Source organism: Lepisma saccharinum, chromosome 8 (assembly GCF_977018435.1).
Source record: "Lepisma saccharinum chromosome 8, izLepSacc3.1, whole genome shotgun sequence".
NCBI lineage: Eukaryota > Metazoa > Arthropoda > Insecta > Zygentoma > Lepismatidae > Lepisma > Lepisma saccharinum.
The window spans coordinates 46,384,978-46,405,585 of NC_139236.1; the positions used below are offsets into that span (position 1 = coordinate 46,384,978).

The following is a 20,608-nucleotide window of genomic DNA, read 5'->3' on the forward strand; positions in this document are numbered from 1 at the left end:
TAACAAGGTGCATCACCATTGTCATACAAACGGCAAATATGAAAAGGCTCTGTGTAGTAGCTGTAATATTAAGATCCGGAGACTAAAATTTGTCCCGATATTTTGTCACGGGGCATCCAATTATGATTTTCATCATCTGATCAGATACGAGGGGTTTGAAAAGCAGGATTTAGATATTTTAGCAGAAAATGACGAAAAATATATTGCTATTAGCAAGATAATCAATGTTAATGGCAGTCCTATACACTTAAGATTTCTAGATTCATACAGATTTCTGTCGGCTAGCTTCGCTACTCTGGCTGGCCAATTATCTGATGCCCAATTCAAAATCACATGTGACATGTTTACAAATTTGAACCTGAAATTGATTAGGCGTAAGAGTGTATACCCATACGACTATGTTACCGATTTTTTCAAATTTGAGGAGTGTGCTCTGCCACCGCAACAAGAGTTCTACAGCAAACTCAGAGCATGAGGAATTAGTGATAATGATTATTGCCATGCCCAGTTGATGTGGACTAACTTAAAATGCCAGACGCTTGGTGATTATCTTAAGAGATATTTGATACTTAATGTGACGCTCTTAGCCGATGTACTTGAAGCATTTAGAACATCATCGATGCAAAATTATGAGCTGGATCCGGTCCATTTTTACAGTGCTCCAGGCCTAGCATGGTCTGCCATGTTTCTGAAGACTAAAATGGAATTGGATCTGATCCAGGACCAGGACATGTATCTTTTCATCGAACATTGTATACGAGGGGGCATGGTACAATGGTCTCAAAGATATGCCAGAGCCAACAACAAGTGTGTTCCCGATTATAATTCTGCGCGACCATCGAACTATATACTTTATGTGGATGCCAACAGCCTGTATGGTTATGCCATGATGAAAAAACTGCCATATGCAGGGCTTGAGTGGGTCGAAGATTACAACATTGAGGATCTTCAAGACTTTGATGACAGTGACTATGGCCTGTTCTTAGAGGTCGATCTAGCAATTCCTGATAATTTGTACAGCCAGTTTTCTGATCTGCCGTCAATTGCTGAGTTCCAGTGTCCGCCTGGCTCTAAACAGAAGAACCTGATGATGACTCTAGAGCCAAAACAGGGTTATGGCATATACTACAAGAACCTCCAGTTCCTGATGCGTCATGGTGTTCAAGTGACCAAGGTTGGCAAAGTCTTGAGGTTCAAGCATTCAAGGTGGTTGAAGCAATACATTGATACAAACACCGAGCTTCGAACACGTGCGGTAACCCAATTTGATAAGACCTTGTTCAAATTGATGGTCAATTCGGTGTATGGTAAGACGATAGAAAATGTCAGAAATCATACTGATGTCAAATTGGTTACTGACCTCAGCCAGAGCAAAAAATTGGTAGCAAAGCCCAATTTCAATGAAGAATTTATGAAGAATTTATGACGATAATCTGGCGCTTTTTAACATGAATAAAACAAAGATCAAGTTTGATAAGCCTATTTATGTAGGGGCTGTAATATTAGAATTGGCCAAATTACACATGCTGGAGCTTTATTACGATGTGCTGAAGCCTTTTTATGGTGATATATATACGTCTCTACGTATATAAGTGCTGCCACCTATCAGATCATTTGCACACCACTCGTAACTATGTCACTATGTCGTAACTGTCAGCGGTTATATGCATCACCTGCAGTATTATGAGCAAATTCATGAGGCCTGTTCTGTAAGAATCACCCTGTATAATACAAATATCTACTGATGGAAACTGATGCTCAATCGGGGATTCGAAACCGGAACCCTTGCCATCGTAGCGCTGTGCTAAGCATACATAAGTTTTGCGGGAACATCTACAGATGAAACTTTGGTAATCACTTTTGAAATCTTCTAAGAATTCAGCTAAGAATGATGGACCAATTTCTGTAATTGCTCTGCTTTTGCTATCATTTTGTTATGCGTTGTTGGGTATGCAGTGGTGGTTAGATAAGCAGATCAGGTTTGATGAGTAAGTAGTAATTTCGTTCTACTCACGGTATTTTGGTTCCTTGGTCCGCCGTTTTGGAGTTCCAGTAAGACCAGATTCATCTCGTAACTCATATGTACTGTACAGTGGGATCCATAAGTAATGCTCAGCAAATTGTCCATGGCGATTTTCGTTGGTTTTTATCTTCATCCTACGTATATTTGAGGACTGTATTTTTACATATTCTGGTTCAGGGGTCATAAGCAGATTGTTTTGTGTTAGTTCCTGAAGTTCTTTTTGCATAAAACAAAGGAAGTAAACGTGGTAATGGACAATTTGCTTGGTAATACTTATGGATTCCACTGTACGTACAGTACAATATCAACTAGTAGCCCCACATCGCAGAACTAGGGAAGAAACACTCTTGCCTAGAATAAATTAATGTTTAGTTTGTACAATGGAGCATTAAACAGAAGTTATGGACCGAAAACTACTGCATGTTATCCAACTTATTATGAATAACAAATCCTTTCGCCTTACAATATTCAGGTGGTCTTCTCTGCTCTGCGGTGCTGGACATGGCAATAGGCTCATAAACGCTCACTCATCCACCCCACCCCTCCGCAACGCGGGGTTTTGCGGTTTTTAGATCCGGCAATGATTATTAAGTACGTCAGAGATTTTAAGTGTGATTCTTTACAAATGTGATGGAACGCCGTAAAGTTCAAAGTTATATGTTCATTTATGAAGACATATAGCTCATTATTTTCTTTACGTCATGCTAATAATTAGTGCATGCATCGTTGATCAAGAGCGGAAAATGGTGAGCTTTGAAATTAACAATTTTCTTCGTCGATCTGTAGGGATTACCGTACGAACGTTAGTCAAGTTAAATGATTTCGCTTCAATATTCTGCTGGTTTTTATTTCTGTACGGTGAAATATATTTGTTCGTACACAATATAAGCCAATCTAATTCACCATAAAGGTACAAGCTAGCCAGAAAACAATGCAAACATGTGACCATGAAAGGGAAGAAAATCAAGGCCAAACAATATTACGTCATGCGAATCATATGATGATTATTATCTTCTTGGCAAAGATGTCTGGCAGTATAAATGCTGTTTCTATGTTTGTGAGAGATACTTAATTACCTAGAACTTCCCCAGCTCTCTTGTGCGCGTGGAAACAACGCAACCTCCAGGGAAAATTCAAAATAACGTAACCACATTTAAACGGGCTTCTTTTGGTAGATGACGCTAGTATCGCAACTCGCTAAGAAGTGTTTACTCTTTGTATGAAGACACTGTAAGGATATAGTGGATCGAGCAGGTAAGTTGAGAATAAGTCTACTTTTAATGTGTTACTCTGGATAACAATAAAAATTGGAGTTGTGGTTACTAGCTCCAGGTCCAACTTCGCGATATGCTCGGTGGGCACCCGCCTTGGTATCATAAGGACGCCCCTCTCCCACAAGTCCTTACAAATATGATGGGGCCAAACCCCATCCTTTGGTTCAGATTTACAAACAACAAGAACAACAACAAAGTCAAATTTAGGGTTCAGACTGTTAAAGAAGGAAGGTACGTTCAACGTCACTATATTTTTAAACAGTGTAGAACATGAGGTAAAGAAGAAGCCAGCGTAATAAATCTCTACACTTATTACCCGTGATTTTGTAAACACAATCATGCTGGAATATGAGTACATGTGTATAATGCATTAATCTTATTTATGGGCCAAGTAGACAAAGGCAGGTTAGGTATCATTTGTTGGGGGGGGGAATCCTTTACGTCACAATTATAGCATGTCGGATTCAAAGGTCAACGTCCGCCATATTAGATTGGTCGCCACTTTTGTTACCTACCATTTTCACATAAAATCATCATTGGCGGAGATTGGGTTCCAAAACCGGGAGACAAGGTTCTAAAACTGAGGGGGGGGGGTAATGGCAGTTTATTTCCCTTTGTAGATAAGGTTTAGCACTGTGCGGGGGCAAAAGTGGTGGTAGAGGGGGCAAATAACCCCCTCACCCCCCTAATCGCCACCACTGGTAATCATGGTGTTTTGCTATCCTTACACACGCATATAGTAAATGTCCTGTAAAGAAACATTAGCACACACACAAGACTTTTCAAAACTTTGTGTAACACAACACTCATAAGAAAGTTAAAGTATCACTTGCACTGTACAGTGGGATTCATGACTCTTACCGTGCAAATTGTCCATAACTATTTTCATTAATTTTTCTCTTACATCCTGTGTGTTTTAAGCGATGGACTTTTGTGTATGCTGGTGCAGAAGTTGCAACAGCTTCTTTTGAGCTTTGTTTTGATTCTTGAAGCTCTTAGTGGGCCAAATAAAGTGCACGAACATGATGATGAACAATTTGCAGGATAATACTCATGGATCCCACTGTACGTACATTTATGTAATATATTACGTTGTTCAGAAGACCGGGGTTAAAGGAGGGGGTAAGACATCAATGATCTTATCGTGATAATACTGCAATTTTAGAGCAATTTCGTTGAAATTTTAACTGCTGCAAATACCTTGAAGGGTAAGTCCAAACATTGTATTTGAGCCAAATTGTACATGTTTCCAGATGAGAGATGAAAAAACAATTTCTCTACTTTAAAAGAGCTTTTCTTAAACAGACTGTCCGGATTAGCATTGTGAAATGTATGAGACTAAGCCTGCAGAATTTTTAGGACATTTTTGGACCTACAGTTTTTTCAGCAAATTTTTATAATCTGACCTCCAGTTTAGGTGGGCATTTAGGTTCCAAATGAGAAATTTTGGTTGACTTCGACAACAGCTGCAAATTGCTGTTTAGCGAAGTTATTACTGTGTATAGATACTTCAGACCTCTGACATGGTATCCCATTTGAGTGAAATCTGTCAACGAATTTCAACATACCGGTGAAAGTTAATTTCAGCCATGTTTAAGGAGATCTCTCTGCCCAGACTACGAAATTTTCAGAGACTTTACTTAGACTATAGTTTTCTAAAGAAATTTCGAAATGTGGTGCCGAAAAGAGGAAGGGTAGATTACTAATTGTCAGCAATTCAACTGCCGTAAAATTCTAAGTCCTAACGGATGCAATTTGAGAGCTGATCTGTTATTGCATTTGAGCAGAATTAGTCGAATGGTGAATTATAAACCTACAAAATGTTTTACAAAAAAATGCACATGGCGAAGATGATACGCGGTATGGATACTTTAAGTATTTTGAATACTGAAACTTTTGTTTTAGTAAAATATGTTGTTGTTTTTTTCACAGAAAGTGTTCTGCGATGTTTTACACGGAGCTCTCTGCAAAGGAAGACGTGAAGATTACGGAAGTGATAGACAAGGATTCGGAATCACATGAGAAGGTCCTGCTGCATATGAAGGAATGGTTAAAGAAACAACCACATTTGCCACAGAATATAGGTAACCTCTGAACATAGATTTCTTGAATTATCTTGCATCTCATCATCATTCATATATTTCATAAAACGGAGCAACGAATATAACACCATCTATAGTAGCCATTACTATTTGAAGATCAATACAATTAATTTGATTTGTGGTATTTGAAATTCAATTAAGATACCCTTTGAATGTTATGCCGTGAGTTCTAGTACTGTATATGACGCATTTGTGTAATTTCATGAAGTAATTATGGAGTGATGTGTAGATTTGAGGTTTATAAAATATTGTTGTTGTTTGGACATCAAGGAGTACTGTTAGTATGATCCAAGGTTGTATTATTTGGTTCACGTAATTTTGACAACCGTAATATAAGAAAGGTTCATTGTTGTTGTTGTTATTATTTCATTCGGGGTTTCTTTTAAAGTTTGAAGTTCAAGTATATCGAACGAACATAGTGAGGATCCTTATGGTAGATTAGTTTATTTTATTTCGCTTATCTACACTATTGGCTAATCGCGAACATGTGACTGAACGGCGATAAGATGACATAGATGAATCGAACATCACAAACATGTAGGGATGACTGACTGAATACGAGCCCTACGGAAGATTCTACTGGCTGTGTGTCCAGACGGAAGATCCTGGCTTGTCTGCAAAATGCAGTTCAGGGTGTAATACGTGGAAGCTAGGTTGACATTTGGCTGTCTTCGGAAATAGTCACCCCTTACACCCGGAGAATACTTATCTTATTGGATCAATTGTTCTATAGTTTTTCCCAAGTCTGCGGTGGTCCAGTACAGTAGTAAGTCTCACTCTTCTCTGCTGAGAGAGTGAAGGTTCATATATATATTGAATGACAGTCGAAGGAACGTAACAAATATAATTTAAATGCCAGAAATCAGAATAAATCTTTAATCAACAATCCTTATTTACAGGTGATGTTTTCTTGCTAAATTTTCTACGATGTAGAAAATATAGTCTTGAAGAGACAAAGCAAAAGTTTGACAAATACTACACGTACAGAAACATTCTAGCAGAATATTATTCCAATTTGGATCCATTATTACCTGAAATGAAATACTCAATGGACCATCAGTAAGTATTGCAATTAGTATATTTGCAAACCTCATTAATCATTAAGCATAACTCTGTTGGCTTCCCGCCACTCAGTTCTTTACTTTGTCCCGGGGATTTCTGGGGGAAGCGAACGAAAACAAGGGCTCGACCAATTAACTCGTGAGAGGGCGAGTACATGAAGGGGAAACGCGGCTGCAGCTACCGGCCGTTGGCAGCAACAGGTGTTACTTTGCTCCGCCCACTCGTTTTCTCCCCTTCTCTGCGCGGCCTTGCTCCATACATTTCCGAGACAGAATGTTGGCCACGTGGACGCTGTTGACGATGCACTCGCGTCTTCTGCTTCACTGCAGAAGCGAGCAAGATAGCTCTGGCCTGTAAGCAGGGTGACACAGGAGTAATGTGCTGAGGTACTTTTCTCTTTCAACAGGGGTGCGGTAAGCTTTGACAACGGTGGTGCCCAATTTGTCGACTCCCCAAAGAACCTCTCAGTATGCATGCGTGACCATCAAGGAGGCGCGATGCACGTTATAGCGACACGCAAGCGACAAGCGACATTCGTGGTTTGACTGGTCGCTTCGGCACAGAAGGTTGCATTTGGTTTTTAAAGTAACACTTGTCGCTTCGGCATGAAAGCTTCCTTTGGCATATTACAGGTTGAAGTGACAAGTTACAAGTGGAATGTTAATACTATGTAAATGTGTGTGCAACACTTGCCCGTTACACTTGTCATATGTCGCTTGGAAACAAACGCTGAAACCTTTCGAACCGAAGCGACAAAGCAAACTGCACGTGCAACTTTGATGCCCCACAGGACGAAACTCTAGTTAACTCTAGCATCAACAAAGCCTCCCCAATGGCACGGTGGTAGCGTCGTTGCCTTGTAAACAAGGGTTCCCGGGTTCGATTCCCGGTGGAGGGACATAGTGGTTCGGATCCCACTTTAAATTGTAGATCCAGTCCCGATTAACCTTACTGTGCATAAAGTGGACTTAAAACACCAAATCAATCTAGCATCAACAGTGCGTACCACGGTGAAAATTCAAGCACTTTAGTTTAAAAATCACATATTTCCAACAACTTTACCTCTTTCCATTTTTCGTGCATTAGTAACGGAGTTGCCTATGAGACCGGACTTAAAATCACCCGTTATTTATAAGAACTGGGAATGCAAAAATTATCAGCTTCATGTACGTGAATTCAAACAATATTGTCTGCATGCTAGTTAACGTTAATTTCTGTTATGCTTTTACTCTTGAATTTTCGTAATTTGTTTATCAAAATATGCTATAGAGAGACCACTAACAAGACAACCTGGCCAATGGAATTCGCGCATCTTCCCCTCCATCCATTCAACTCGGGCCATAAGAAAGCCTACTCCACTCCACACCTCCCTTTCCCAGAAAGATGCACATGACACGCAGTTATGCGGAAGCTCTTTTGTGTGTGGTCCCACTATATCTTGCATTACCTAACCTAGTAGGTTAAACCTACCTTAAGCTAAGCTAACCCTAACTTAAATCTAACATAACTCCTGATTTCATTGACATCCCGTTTATAAATTTTGTACATTTATTGAGTAATAGTGTATGTATAACATGATTTTTTTTAAAGAAATTAATTGACCCGTTTTCGAAAAAATGGTTACCAAAATTTTCATTTACACCATTTTCATTTTGTTTTTTTTTATACCGACATAGGCATGTAATATTTCTTGTGAAAAGAACTCTTCAAAACCTTTCCAACGTCATCTGAATCACTTATAATGACTTGCCGAAATAAAGGGTGTTTCATAAAGTGCGCAGTTTTTAAAATGATGACTGGCATATGTCCATATGGCATATTTCTTAGTTTCGCGTGATCGGTTGCTTTGATCTCTTGCGTCAACTGACCTTGTAAAGGTGCATATGAAGGTCTTCTTTCAGTATTCCTTGCACTGAGGATACCGATATTCCCAACTGTTGTGAACAACGGCGAAGTGACTTCGCGGGGCTAACATTCACACTGTCTTGCACTACTGCAATGTTTTCATCTGTTCGACGACTACGTTTTCGCCAAGGCGAATTTATGGTTGCAACTGACCCGGATATCTCGAATTTCTTCACCAACCTCCTAACTGTTGTTGCAGTGGGGGCATTGTTACGTCCGAAGATCGCACGAAGATTACGAACTGTCTGTGTATAAGACTCCCTTCCCCGTTTCTGTAATGTGTTATCAAGATAACGACGCGTTGCTCGATAGTGAACCGCTCCATGGCAACTAAACTCAACAAATAGCTCAAGCAATATTCGGAGTGATCAGAGATTACGAAAATGATGAGAACAGTGTTGCCAACCTTCAAACAAAAAAATGGCAAGCGATTTAAAAACTGCGAACTTTATGAAACACCCTTTATTACAATTTAAAGTTTTAAATAATGGTCAAAATCGTACATTTTGCACCCCTGTAATTTCGAAAATACAAAAGATATGGATCTGCAACTTTGGATAATTTTTTACCTCAGATGTCCTTTTCAGTATGCCAAATTTCAAATGAATCAAAAAGTGTAACAAGGTTGAGCACCTTGTTGATTTGACATGGAATGACCGAACACAGATAATACCGTAGTAACGAATAGCAAGGCAATTCATACCGACATGCAGTAATTCGATGACATATATTTGTTGCAGAGTAGTGAGTGTGTGTCCTGGCTACACCCCAGACGGATATCGATTCGGTGTAGGGTGCTTCGAGGGTGTGGATACAGAAACCTTCAGAATTGACATGCTTGCTAAACGCTGCATTCTTAATTTTGAGCTTTTGACTCAGGTGGACTCCAAGATGAAAGGACAAGTAGTCTTCGCAGACATTTCTGATATGAAACTGGGTCATGTGTTAAGATTTCCCATTACAGACATAAGAAAGGGAGTGACTGCCTTCCAGGTAAGCATGTGTGATACGCAATGGATTTTTTATCTTTCATTTTTGGCGTGGGATGGGAGAGATTAGATATTCTGTCGGTGTAGTCCCTGGCATTCCTGTAAATTTTGTGAATAATTTTGCCCATACGATATTCTTATAAATATCATATAATTGTAAGTTGGTTTTACAGTTATTTTTTGCTGGAATTGTTTTTTTGCAAATTTCACACAATCAATGAAAATTAACAGTAATAAAATAAATACCTGAAGACTAAAGAAATCAACTTACGAGTTTCGTTTATTACACCATTTCCCATAATAATACAACATTTTAAAACAGTAACAGTAATAATGAAATCTCCTTCTTCTTATCACAGATTTTTATGCTGACAATAAAATTGCGAATGTTATAAAAAAATACAGTCACAACACTGTAAGTCTTCTTCTATAGATATTGTTACAACAAATAATAATGATGGAACAAATAGGCAGATTTTCGTGAAAAATAATTAATTTTATATTACTCTCTCTCTCTCACTCTCTCTCTCGCTCTCTCTCTACAAATATTAAATAAACACTTTCTCTTATTAACATTTTTATATAAAAAATAAGTTTAATATTCGATTCTTATAAGGAAAACAAAGTTATTATACTCCAATGCAAAGCAAATGGGTTCTATTTAATAGTTATGATGAAGTGTACATATCATTTCTCATTAATAAAATCATAAATGATTTTTTTGTGAACGTAAATATGCCCTAAATTATGTTACTTGTTATTGATCATTCTTTATAATTATGAAGTCTAGATAATCTTAACATGTTATTAAAAAACCCAACCTCATTGGTAGAGTGCTTTCCACAGCGTGCTACTGCGCCAAGGGTCTCGCATTCGAATCCTGGGTTTTACCATATCATCACTCATACTCATCGTCGCGATGAGCCAAAAGTGGAAGAAAAGCAACACTAAATGAAAATTAAATTACACGAAAAAAATTCAACAAACACATCTGGCAGGAATCTAGCTGCTAATATAATAAGTTTCTTCCTTCATTACATAAAAATGGTATTAAGTTTAAAGTGCAAATAAAATTCAAAATTGTTGCTTGAGAAGTGCCATTTATCCAGCCTAAAAAGACTGGACACATAGGCTACACATACACCATGAATTGCTTAAATACATAATATGTATTTTTATATATAGCTATGGGGCTCTAAAATTAACCGAACTGAACTGGAAATCTATGTAGAATTTAGTTTTCATATCGAGTGTGTGGGGGAGGAAGTGGGACGGAGGGATAATAATCCATTGTTGGTATGTGTCATTCGTATTCAGAGGGTGGGATGGATCAAGACCGAGGGGGAAAACCCCACAATCCGCCCTTCAAATCTCCCCCTGTAGAATCGTATCCTAAAATAAACAATCAAACTTGTAAACAAACTTGCTGTTCCGTAAATAGACATGGCGACGTTTGGAATTAAAGCTCTATATTTACATAATGTATTAATGCAACATAAATTCATGTATGCATTTATACTCTTTTTGCAGGATGCGTATCCTCACAGACTGAAACACGTGTTTGTGTACGGTCTGAATCCGTTAACACTGAAGCTAGTCAATGTGTTTCTCCAATTCGCGTCAGAAAAAATGAAGAAAAGGGTGAGTATATTTTTCCTGATTTTCGAAAAGGTTTTCGATAACAATTTTTTTCTTCCTGCAATTTGGCAGCACGAATCACCAAAATTATGGATAATAGCTCCCACACTGAAAGTTTCCAAATGAAAGAGCAAGTAAATAACAAATGGAGCCTTCAAATTGTCTAAAGTAACAACAATTTTCTCTCACACGTTTGAACTAACTAATTAGAAACGATAAATCATTTTATGATACATTGCTCTCATAACACAAATGGAATTTAGGTTAATGTTTGCTAAATGCATTCTCACGTACCGATTATATTGAATTGAATTGTTGTTTTAAGTCCACTTTATGAACAGAAAGGCTAATCGAGACTGGACCTACAGTTTATAGTGAAATCCGAACCACTATGTTCCTCCACCGGATATGGAACCCTGGCCCCCTTGATTACAAGGCGACGACGCTACGACTGCGTCATTAGGGAGGCCCGCGTACTGATTACAGTTAGTTAAAAAGTTGGAACAGGGATCATCAATAAAAGATTTTTCCGACTCAATTGGGACGTCTGCTAGACTTTCTTAAGCCTAAAAATGTATTTTTTTAGTGTTTTATCGTATTCATATTGTGTACAAACATATTATTTGAATGGAATCAATATGCATAATAATTATTATACAGGGTGTTATTTTCAAGGCGCCCACAGGCGACAAAAATGTATAGAGGACATTAAAACAAACAACTTTTCCCAGTAACATATTTGGCGTTGATACGTTGTTCCGGCGCTACAAACGTTCAAAAAGACCAGTTTTGCCTTCTGTACGCTGGCAACCCAACACAACATTTGATCGCATCTGTGACGGAACTTTCTGTCGTGAAACGGCACATGCCAGTGTTGCATGTAACACGCATTTTAGAAAACATTTTTTCAACTGTTTAGTGTGTTGTAGACACGAGTACCAAGAAAGACCTGCAGATGTCAATCTGGCAACGATAATTGCAGATAAGTTACATCTAGGCTGAGACGAAATCTTACATAACCATTTTCTTTTGGGCACGTAATGTGGTTGATAGTTTGTCATTTTTCGCAGAAATGTTTGTGTTCGTTGCAACACTGGGATGCGCCGTTTGACGACAGGAAGTTACGTCACTGATGCTATCGAATGTCATGTTGGTCACCAGCATCCAGGCAGCAAAATGAGCTTTTTTGAACGTTTGTAACGCTGAAATGTAGTACCAACGATAAAAATATTACTGAGAAATGATGTTTATTTTGATGTCCTCTATACGTTTCTGTGGTCCGTCGGTGCCACTAAAATGACGCCCTGCATAACAATTAAAGCTAGGATATTTTTAACAATGCCGTGTAAAGAGGTGCAAATTGCCAGGTTAGTTAGGTGCTGTCTACATGATACAGAGATTTGTGTTACTATTAGCATGTAATTTTACTTCGACACTTGCAAATACGCAACTTGGTGCTTACTTTCCGAACAGCCCTTGTAATTGTACTGTTTCTCAATATGTATTCCAATATTTTCAGGTGACGTTCCTGGATGAGAATAATTTCCATCAGCTCTTTGATGTTGTGCCGAGGAAGATGGTACCGGACGAATACGGAGGGTCAGCAGGCTCTAAATTTGACCTGAATCGTAAGTAGCTCATAAATGACTAGCTTACATTGTGATCGGCATTTAAAACATCACTTAACGGATTCTGAAGTTTTGGCGCGAGGCACACCAAACTGAAAGTGACATGATATTGTTAAATTTTTCAAAAGTTAATCATCCGGGAAGAGATTGATATGTAAATACATTTCTTTATATGCTGCTGGTACGTAAACTAAAAACAAAAATGCCATTTTCCCATATTTTTGCATGAATTACCTTTGTGCACATATGATGGTTATTTATACATATAATTTCCATATTTTCAAACATCATCCTTCATAATTACTTCATATTACTAGGCCTGTCAATTTTAAATATTGATAATAGAGAGTGTGCATTATTCTATCGATAATAATAGCGAATGCAAGATCAAGATGTTACGTTGAAATCCATTTCATATTTAAATATACTTCCATTATTTCATGCGATATGGGACGTACTTTCAGTCCATTCAATTTTTTTTTTTAAGGACAACAGAGGTACGGGCACTTTTCAATTCTTAATCAAAATTTTCCATTTTTCACAATTCCATATTTTGAATAAAATAACTAAATATATATTTACATATCTAACACTTGTTTTAGAACATGTCCGTGAATCCATCCCAATAAATGGTTTGTAAATAAACAGAAATCAAGCCTCTCACTTTGTTCACGTTAATGTAGGTTGTATGTTTTGCATATTGTTACAAGTTGAATAGAAACATGCAACGATTTCATATTATTATACGTCTTGATCAGGTTGTCACTATTTGACAATAATAAATAGATATTGATAGACTATGTTGCCTAATTTTGAAGCTCTTTTAAAATCTCTAATGATATTTTAGATAAGGTTAACAGTTTTTTTGTTTTGTTTTGTCTCAGTACTTGGTATTAAACATAAAGCGACATAATGTATTCATAAATCATATTCAAAAAACAAATATAATAGGATATATTGACGCCATAATTGTTTTACAAACATTAATCAAGAAATTTGCATAGTGTCTCCTAATACACAAAATTTCATTTTTTTGATCTTTGATAAGTAATGGAACAGTTCATTGTTTTCTTTAAGAGGCGGAGTATGAAAGCATGGACATCTAACCTTGTACCAGAATGCTACACAGGATATTTATTTTAGGTTTTTAAGTGTTGATTTTGATCATTTTGCAGGAATAATAATAGAACTTTATTTCTGTTTTCGACAATCAAAATATTATTTCTCTTTCCTCGATTCGACCTTTCCTAGTGACATATATGCTTGTAACCATGGACGTATATATAGCTCACGTAAGGGGGGGGGGGGGGGTCAACTTTTGGTTCAATTAGGGTTCCTATATTTCATAAGTGAAAATCCGGGACACTACTGACCGGTAGCTTGTTGGGGAGCGGGGGGCTGGACTGAACAGATAAGCACCCAAGCACTGACTCTTTATAGTATACAATACAAGAGAATCGTAACTGAAATTCAGCACTTCTAACAGACGGTGGCGTCATCGTGAAGTCAAATATGTTTGCAGTATCGTCTGTAATTCGTTAACTCTTGTATTATGGATAGGGAGTGGTTTAATGTAGAGGCTCAGTCGGTAACGCGTCTGACTACCATGCTCAAAGTCCCGGGTTCGATCCCCGGCCGGTTCAAATCCGGGAACTTTTCTAACGACGGAAGCGGCCCCGGCGCCCACCCAGCGTCGAATAACATGGGTACCTGGGGGAAACCCTGGGGGGTAAAGGCGGTCAGGGGCGTGATGCTGATCACATCACCCTCACTCATGACCGGATCAAGAAAGTGTGGGGCTTTACCCCCACACCCCCTATACGCCTTCATGGCGTGGTGCTAAGCACAGGGGAACACTTTACCTTTTTCACTTTGTGAAATTGTTATGAAAAATTAGCATTTTAAAATTACATCCACGAATTTAAATATAAAAAAGTTCAGGAAAGTATAGTGTTAATCATTTCTTCTTTCCCACCCGTTTCCAGGACATTTGTGCATCCCAAAGAAACTATTCGGAACACCGAGACAAATTATACCATTTCACGATTGTCCCTGAAAACCCGGACGTATACCATCCCTGGGTATGATCTGGCTGCTATCAAAATCCACTCTGCCACCACACGAAAGGTCACACATTTATTAAGTTAAGTCTATCTACGAACTCCTAACTTTTCTACATAAAATGAGCAGGAAATGCTTTTGAAAAAGCTAATCCCAGCTTCTCTTTAAAAAGGAATTACAATGTTAGAATTAATCTTTTCCTCCTTGCTACAAAATTGAAAATAACATCATCGGTGTTATGTTAATATTCGTATGTATGCACATTTAACAGTGCAGGGTCCATTAGTCGAGGATCTGCGTTGAATTTCGAGGACATTATTTCAACCTCCTTAATGTTAAACACATCCTCTCGGGTGTTGTAGATGAAAAAGATCACCAACAATTTGTGCATATTTGAGTACAAGAGCTTGTCACAATTTTATACTGCCTACAATGCAGACCTTGGACATGTCTTTTCAATTACGGTTTGCCACATTTTTCATTCAGATTTGAAAATGTTAAAAATATCAACCAGGCCATCCAAAATTTTGACACACTGTTCCAATGAATGAGGAAATAGGCATTTCATATTGGAATAAGTTGTTGCAATTTTTCAATGTGTTGACTGTGTTCAGAGAAACTTGGGTTCATTTCTACTACAAAACGGTCCACAAATGGACAACAGTAAAGTTTCTACTATCGGTGTATACGATTTCACCATACTTAGTATTTATACTTTTCTGTCCATCTTCTGTCAAACAACTTGAGAACGTTACAGAACTTCCCTAGCTATCTTGCACTGCATTTTGTACAACCAAATTACTTTGCCCATTCCGGGTTTTGAACCCAAGACCCACGATGTGCTAACCACGGGGGAGCTCCTCCTTTGAGAAGACTCGAGGGGAAAAAATTATAACTGATTTGACAGTCGCAATATTGCAGAAATTCCACAGAAATGGGCAGTAGTCAGGGTTAAAATATGTGCTGAACAATGTACAAAAATTGCTTTCGGACGCTTCTCTGAAATTATTTATCTATCACCTCATTAATTCTACCACCCATTACATCAGCACCATAATATTCTTCACTAACATTTTTTTTTCTATATCCACACCCACTCAACCCAGAGAGAGTAAAATACTAATAGCTGAAGCTAACCCGGATGCAGTTACAATCTCCAATAGGGACAAGTTTCGCATTACGATCTAGAGTTTGGAAAATGATTTATCGACTTTCGGGATTATCAAACAGTTGGGAAATTTCAAATTATCAAAAAAATTGAACCTGAGGAATACTTAAATCTTGAATGGTAACAAACCATATCGGGGACATCAAATGAAATTATAATGTTCGCGCTATAAGTTCACAAGCAGCTGCTTCGGGCAGAATTACATGTGGCATTATGGAATTTGTGAAATGTCAGGAGTTTTCTGAGTATTTTCTAGAGAAATTCCGAAACTATGAGGAAATTGCAGACATTTGCTTTGCAGTTCCATCTGGTGTGTGGAATTAATTTCTTTCCCACCCTATCCCGTTCTATACGCTTGTAATTTATGAACACGAAATAAGTCTGAAGAAATTTTTACGAACAAGTCTCTGCGCATAGCGGATAGAACAGGTAATCTGGTAATTTTACTGAACCAAAAGGGGGGGAGGTTGGACCCGTTGACACCCCCCTTAAATACGCCCATGCTTGTAACTAAAGTTTCCTGTACATTATGACGTCACAGAGAGGAATAAAAAAATATTAAATCTTTAGAATAATCTCGTTTCTTTCACTCTTACAGAAAGATGGAACAAAGAACTGCTGAAAAGGCGGGAATGGTTGGTGGAGATGTGCATGAGGAAAACGGACGAATCGAAAAGGATAGGGAAACCCAAAATAGCCAATGAACTCTTAGGTATGGAAGGCTCCTTCAGGCAACTCACGTTCGATTGATGACGTAGAAAGTGTTAGGGTGTAACTTGACAATCATGTATCTCAAAATGGTTATGGAACGTTCTGAGTATATGCTTATCTTTCAACGTCATAAATGCAATAAAGGCTGTACATTGTAATTGGCAAATTTATTATTAATTATATGTTTTTTTGTACAGGGTGACCACGAGGAGCATTGTCATTTTGAAAAGAGCTAAACATACTTAATTTTTCAAAAAAACAATTTTATTGAACGAATGTAACATGGTTGTGGGGATATGCCATTTACCTTACGTACCAAAAATCACGTCAGAAAGGTGACGTCCGTCTTCCCTGATGCAGTTTTCAATCCTGGCCTCGAACTTCCTCCCACACTCGTTCCAGTGTCTCCTCAGTGATCAATTCCACCTCTCTACGAATGGCCAAAGTGCGAAGTTTGTCTCGATAAACTCGACCCTTCAAAACATCCATAAAAAGAAGTCACACATATTGAGGTCAGGGGATCGAGGAGGCCAGGGCACATCTCCGAACCTGGATGCTTGTTCATGGAAACCCTGACAGTGTGGGCGGTAGCCCCGTCCTGCTGAAACCATATGTCTTCTTGCAAGTTCAGCCTCTGCAGTTTTGGCAGAAAAAAGTTGGTGATTTTATCCGTGTACCGGTTTGCGTTGACCGTGACCACTACCCCACCCTCTTCAAAAAAATAGGGACGGATAACACGCTGTCGCAAAATCGCACACCACACTGTCACGCGAGGTGAATGAACAGGTCTCTGATGGAGCTGCATCGGATTTTCCGCTGCCCAGTACCAGTAGTTTTGCTGATTCACAAACCCATTCAGGTGAAAATGGGCCTCGTTACTCATGAAAATCAGCGCATCGGGTTCATCATTCAGCAGAACTTGCATTTGTGCCGAGAAATCTTCCCGCTGACCGTAATCGGTTTCTCGCAACTCTTGCACACACAAACACACACACACACAAGCTTATATGGATGAATCAGTTTTCCATATTTTTCTTACCGACTCACACCCCATGGGCCATACGTAATGCAACTGCGTGGTGCCCAGCCGAACGTCCGGGACTGGAGGTCACCCCCGCTCTCACTCCCGCAACATTTTCTTCTGTTCGCACCGTTCGTGGAGAGCTTGGTGATTGTTTCTTCATTATGTTACCTGTGGTTGACACTTTCTCAGCCCATTTTACTATAATAGTTGGTCGGCTACGGACAACTCCATGCCGGCCGACATTGAAATGAAGACGAAATGCTCATTGAGCCGCTACCACTGAGCCACCGTTTCTAACATACGCGTCGTATGTGAACATGCGGTGTTCGACCGTCCACTGTTCTACTGCTACTGAATACCAAGGTTGACTGAAATCTCTAATTTTGCAAAATTAGCTTTACTTGTAAACCTGTCAAGACATTATGATGATAACACTAATAATTTTGACAATAATATTTGGTGGTTTGAGGTTTATTTTTTGCTTTTGAAGTTCACATTATGCACAGATAGACTAATCGGAACTGGATTCGAACCGCTATGTGTCTCCAATTACTATTTGAATTTATATAAAATAAGATAATAGTGTCTGGAACGCATTAACGCAAGTAAATATTACAATTGATTTTATTTGTTTTTACTTGGTTTTTCATACACTTTGGGCTAATCGCAACGGATGGTAATAAGATAAGATGCATTAAGGAAAAAAAACAACCCCTCAAACATATATAGATCACACAAAACAAACACCTATAGGATTATACTGGCTGTAAGTTTAGGCACCAGAGTGTCGTTAGCCTGCAATACTGCAGCATAGGATGTATTACGTGAAAGAGGAGTTGAGTATCTTCAGTGAAGCTCGTCCCTTGCGCCACAAGAAGTAAGAAATTAATGTGCATTTATATACTTTTGCTACTATTTAGCGACGCTTTTGTGTTAATCGCGAAGATGAGGATAAGTGATGGTATGATGACATTGATAATGGCACACTAACATAGAACCATGGTGGATAAACATCACTATTTTTATGAGAAAATAACTTTTTTGATTACTTTTTTATTTTTACTTAAATCGGATTTCTTTATATATAAATCGATTTTTTTAAAAAAAACATGCTTATATTTGCTGGTATGGCTTTTGGCGCCAATCATATAGATAGGCTATGTTTTTTTATAGAGAGTCCTTTTCTAGAAAACGACCCTGTAAATAATACTTTTGATAATAATAATTGATCATTTTGATTAAAGCAAATGACAAATAAATTATATGTAAATGTACATTCTTCGGTTTCTGATATTGTACGTACACTTGAACCTATCATGGGAATGTTTTGTTGAGTGTGTTGATTGAAACTATTATACATCTTTTCTTTCAGTAAAAGAAAACATTCTGGATGTACTCTACAATTGTAACTTAAAATATTTTTAAAAAGTCCTTGTAGCTGAAACTTGGTATTTTTAAATGATATTTTGAAAATATCAGCTGTCATATATATTAACAGTTTTATGATAATGGTGCTATTTATTAGTAGTTTGTACATTTTTCTACACAAAATGTTTGCTATTCTTGCCTATAAACATTATTGAATTTAAAATCAAGATAAATTTAAGTGTGTTTGCAGTTTACACATTACATTTCCTTTTTTTATGAGCTTCACCCCGTCAGTACACATATTTTGTTTCCTTTCTTAGAGCCTAAAATCACTAATAAATGATTACGAGATTAATGTATTTCACTAAAACCGATTCTGATATCTACAAAATCCTTATCTACGTTATTCTATAAATTATTAATTTAAAATGATTTAATCAGTGATTTTTTTTTAAAAAAAAACATCTGATTTAAAACTTGATTTCAATCGATCCACCTTGCATAGAACACACATGCCCAATCCTAGATTTGAACCTGATAACTATGGTGGCGAGATCTCTCCGAAGTAGTAAATGCGGGCATTGCAACTGATAAAATTTGCAAACACTGTCAACTGATTTATAAAGTGTATCAGTTTGTATGTAAATAACGTAAATATACTATAATAACATCGATGATCTGTGCACTTGCAAAAATAATACTAATGAACTCAAAACTTTTAATGGAAAGATGGAATGTATTATTTGTAACACGAAGCACTGTACCTATACTGTTTTATTACACGTACTGAAATTTTATCTGCATCCAAATGTTCTCCAATAAACAATCTACGATCTCTACTCTTTTCTGTTAGGTATTTGTTAATTTGGTTGATTTGGTAATGTTTTGAAACATCTAAAATATGCAACACTGCTGCATTTTTTAAAACTTGAGTTGATATGTGTAACGAAACTATACACCTTCTATTAAAAAAAAATCCAAGTTTGTTCTAAGGTGGCAACACTGTTGACCCCTTGAATACACTGTGTGTTTAATTTTATGCGCCCCTTGCATTGTTATATTTTAAAAATATTCTAATAGCAGCAACACAATGTATAATCGCCCAAACTACAAGAGCTACGAATACAAAATTAGTTGGATTGATCAACGGTGAGATTCAACAATCAATCAAAAGTGATCAACCAGGTCATACCTCAGAAACTAACAACTGGGATGATCTAAAATTTTCTGCTAGTTTAAAGCGAATTAAATTATTTTGAGTGTCACGTCCGTCTGTCTATGGGGATCAAAGAATTGCAAATCAAAAATCGAAACAATTTAATGTTTCCATACCTCAGAAACATGAAATTTTGTGAATTGAAAAAACTGTTCGGTTCATGCATCTCTTTGGTAATTCTACTAGTTGACAATCGAAAGGAAACAATGCATAGCAATTTCTGACATACTGCTAAATATGTAAGAATAACGTTCGGTGGACAGAAACATATGCTCAATACTAACTTGACTAAACTCAGACATGCAAACCAACTGTTTCGTTAGCAAATATTTTACTGCTACCATAGCTATACGCCGCGCATAGCGGCAAGGGGGACATAGAATGGATAGATCGATGCAGTACACGCTGTTGGGAAGGCTGGTAACTGCAGTCGCTTCCC

At 37.7% G+C, this 20,608-nt stretch overlaps 1 protein-coding gene across 1 annotated transcript; it reads left to right on the plus strand.

The window, feature by feature from the left end:
• The first annotated feature begins 3,117 nt into the window (after positions 1–3,117).
• On the plus strand, positions 3,118–16,705 carry LOC145991448 (alpha-tocopherol transfer protein-like). The gene is made up of 7 exons (XM_083127453.1): positions 3,118–3,277; positions 5,230–5,381; positions 6,299–6,458; positions 9,107–9,359; positions 10,886–10,996; positions 12,513–12,621; positions 16,449–16,705. Exons 2-7 carry the CDS (start codon positions 5,243–5,245, stop codon positions 16,598–16,600), a joined length of 924 nt encoding a protein of 307 aa, XP_082983579.1. The 5' UTR covers positions 3,118–3,277; positions 5,230–5,242; the 3' UTR covers positions 16,601–16,705.
• The last annotated feature ends 3,903 nt before the right edge of the window (positions 16,706–20,608 follow it).

What these genes read in the sequence shown, in the direction of transcription:
- LOC145991448 (XM_083127453.1), top strand. Translation starts at nt 5,243, where the DNA reads ATGTTTTACACGGAGCTCTCTGCAAAGGAAGACGTGAAGATTACGGAA. An exon ending in ACATTTGCCACAGAATATAG is followed by an intron (nt 5,382 to 6,298) that starts GTAACCTCTGAA and finishes CCTTATTTACAG; the next exon opens with GTGATGTTTTCTTGCTAAAT. An exon ending in AGGGAGTGACTGCCTTCCAG is followed by an intron (nt 9,360 to 10,885) that starts GTAAGCATGTGT and finishes CTCTTTTTGCAG; the next exon opens with GATGCGTATCCTCACAGACT.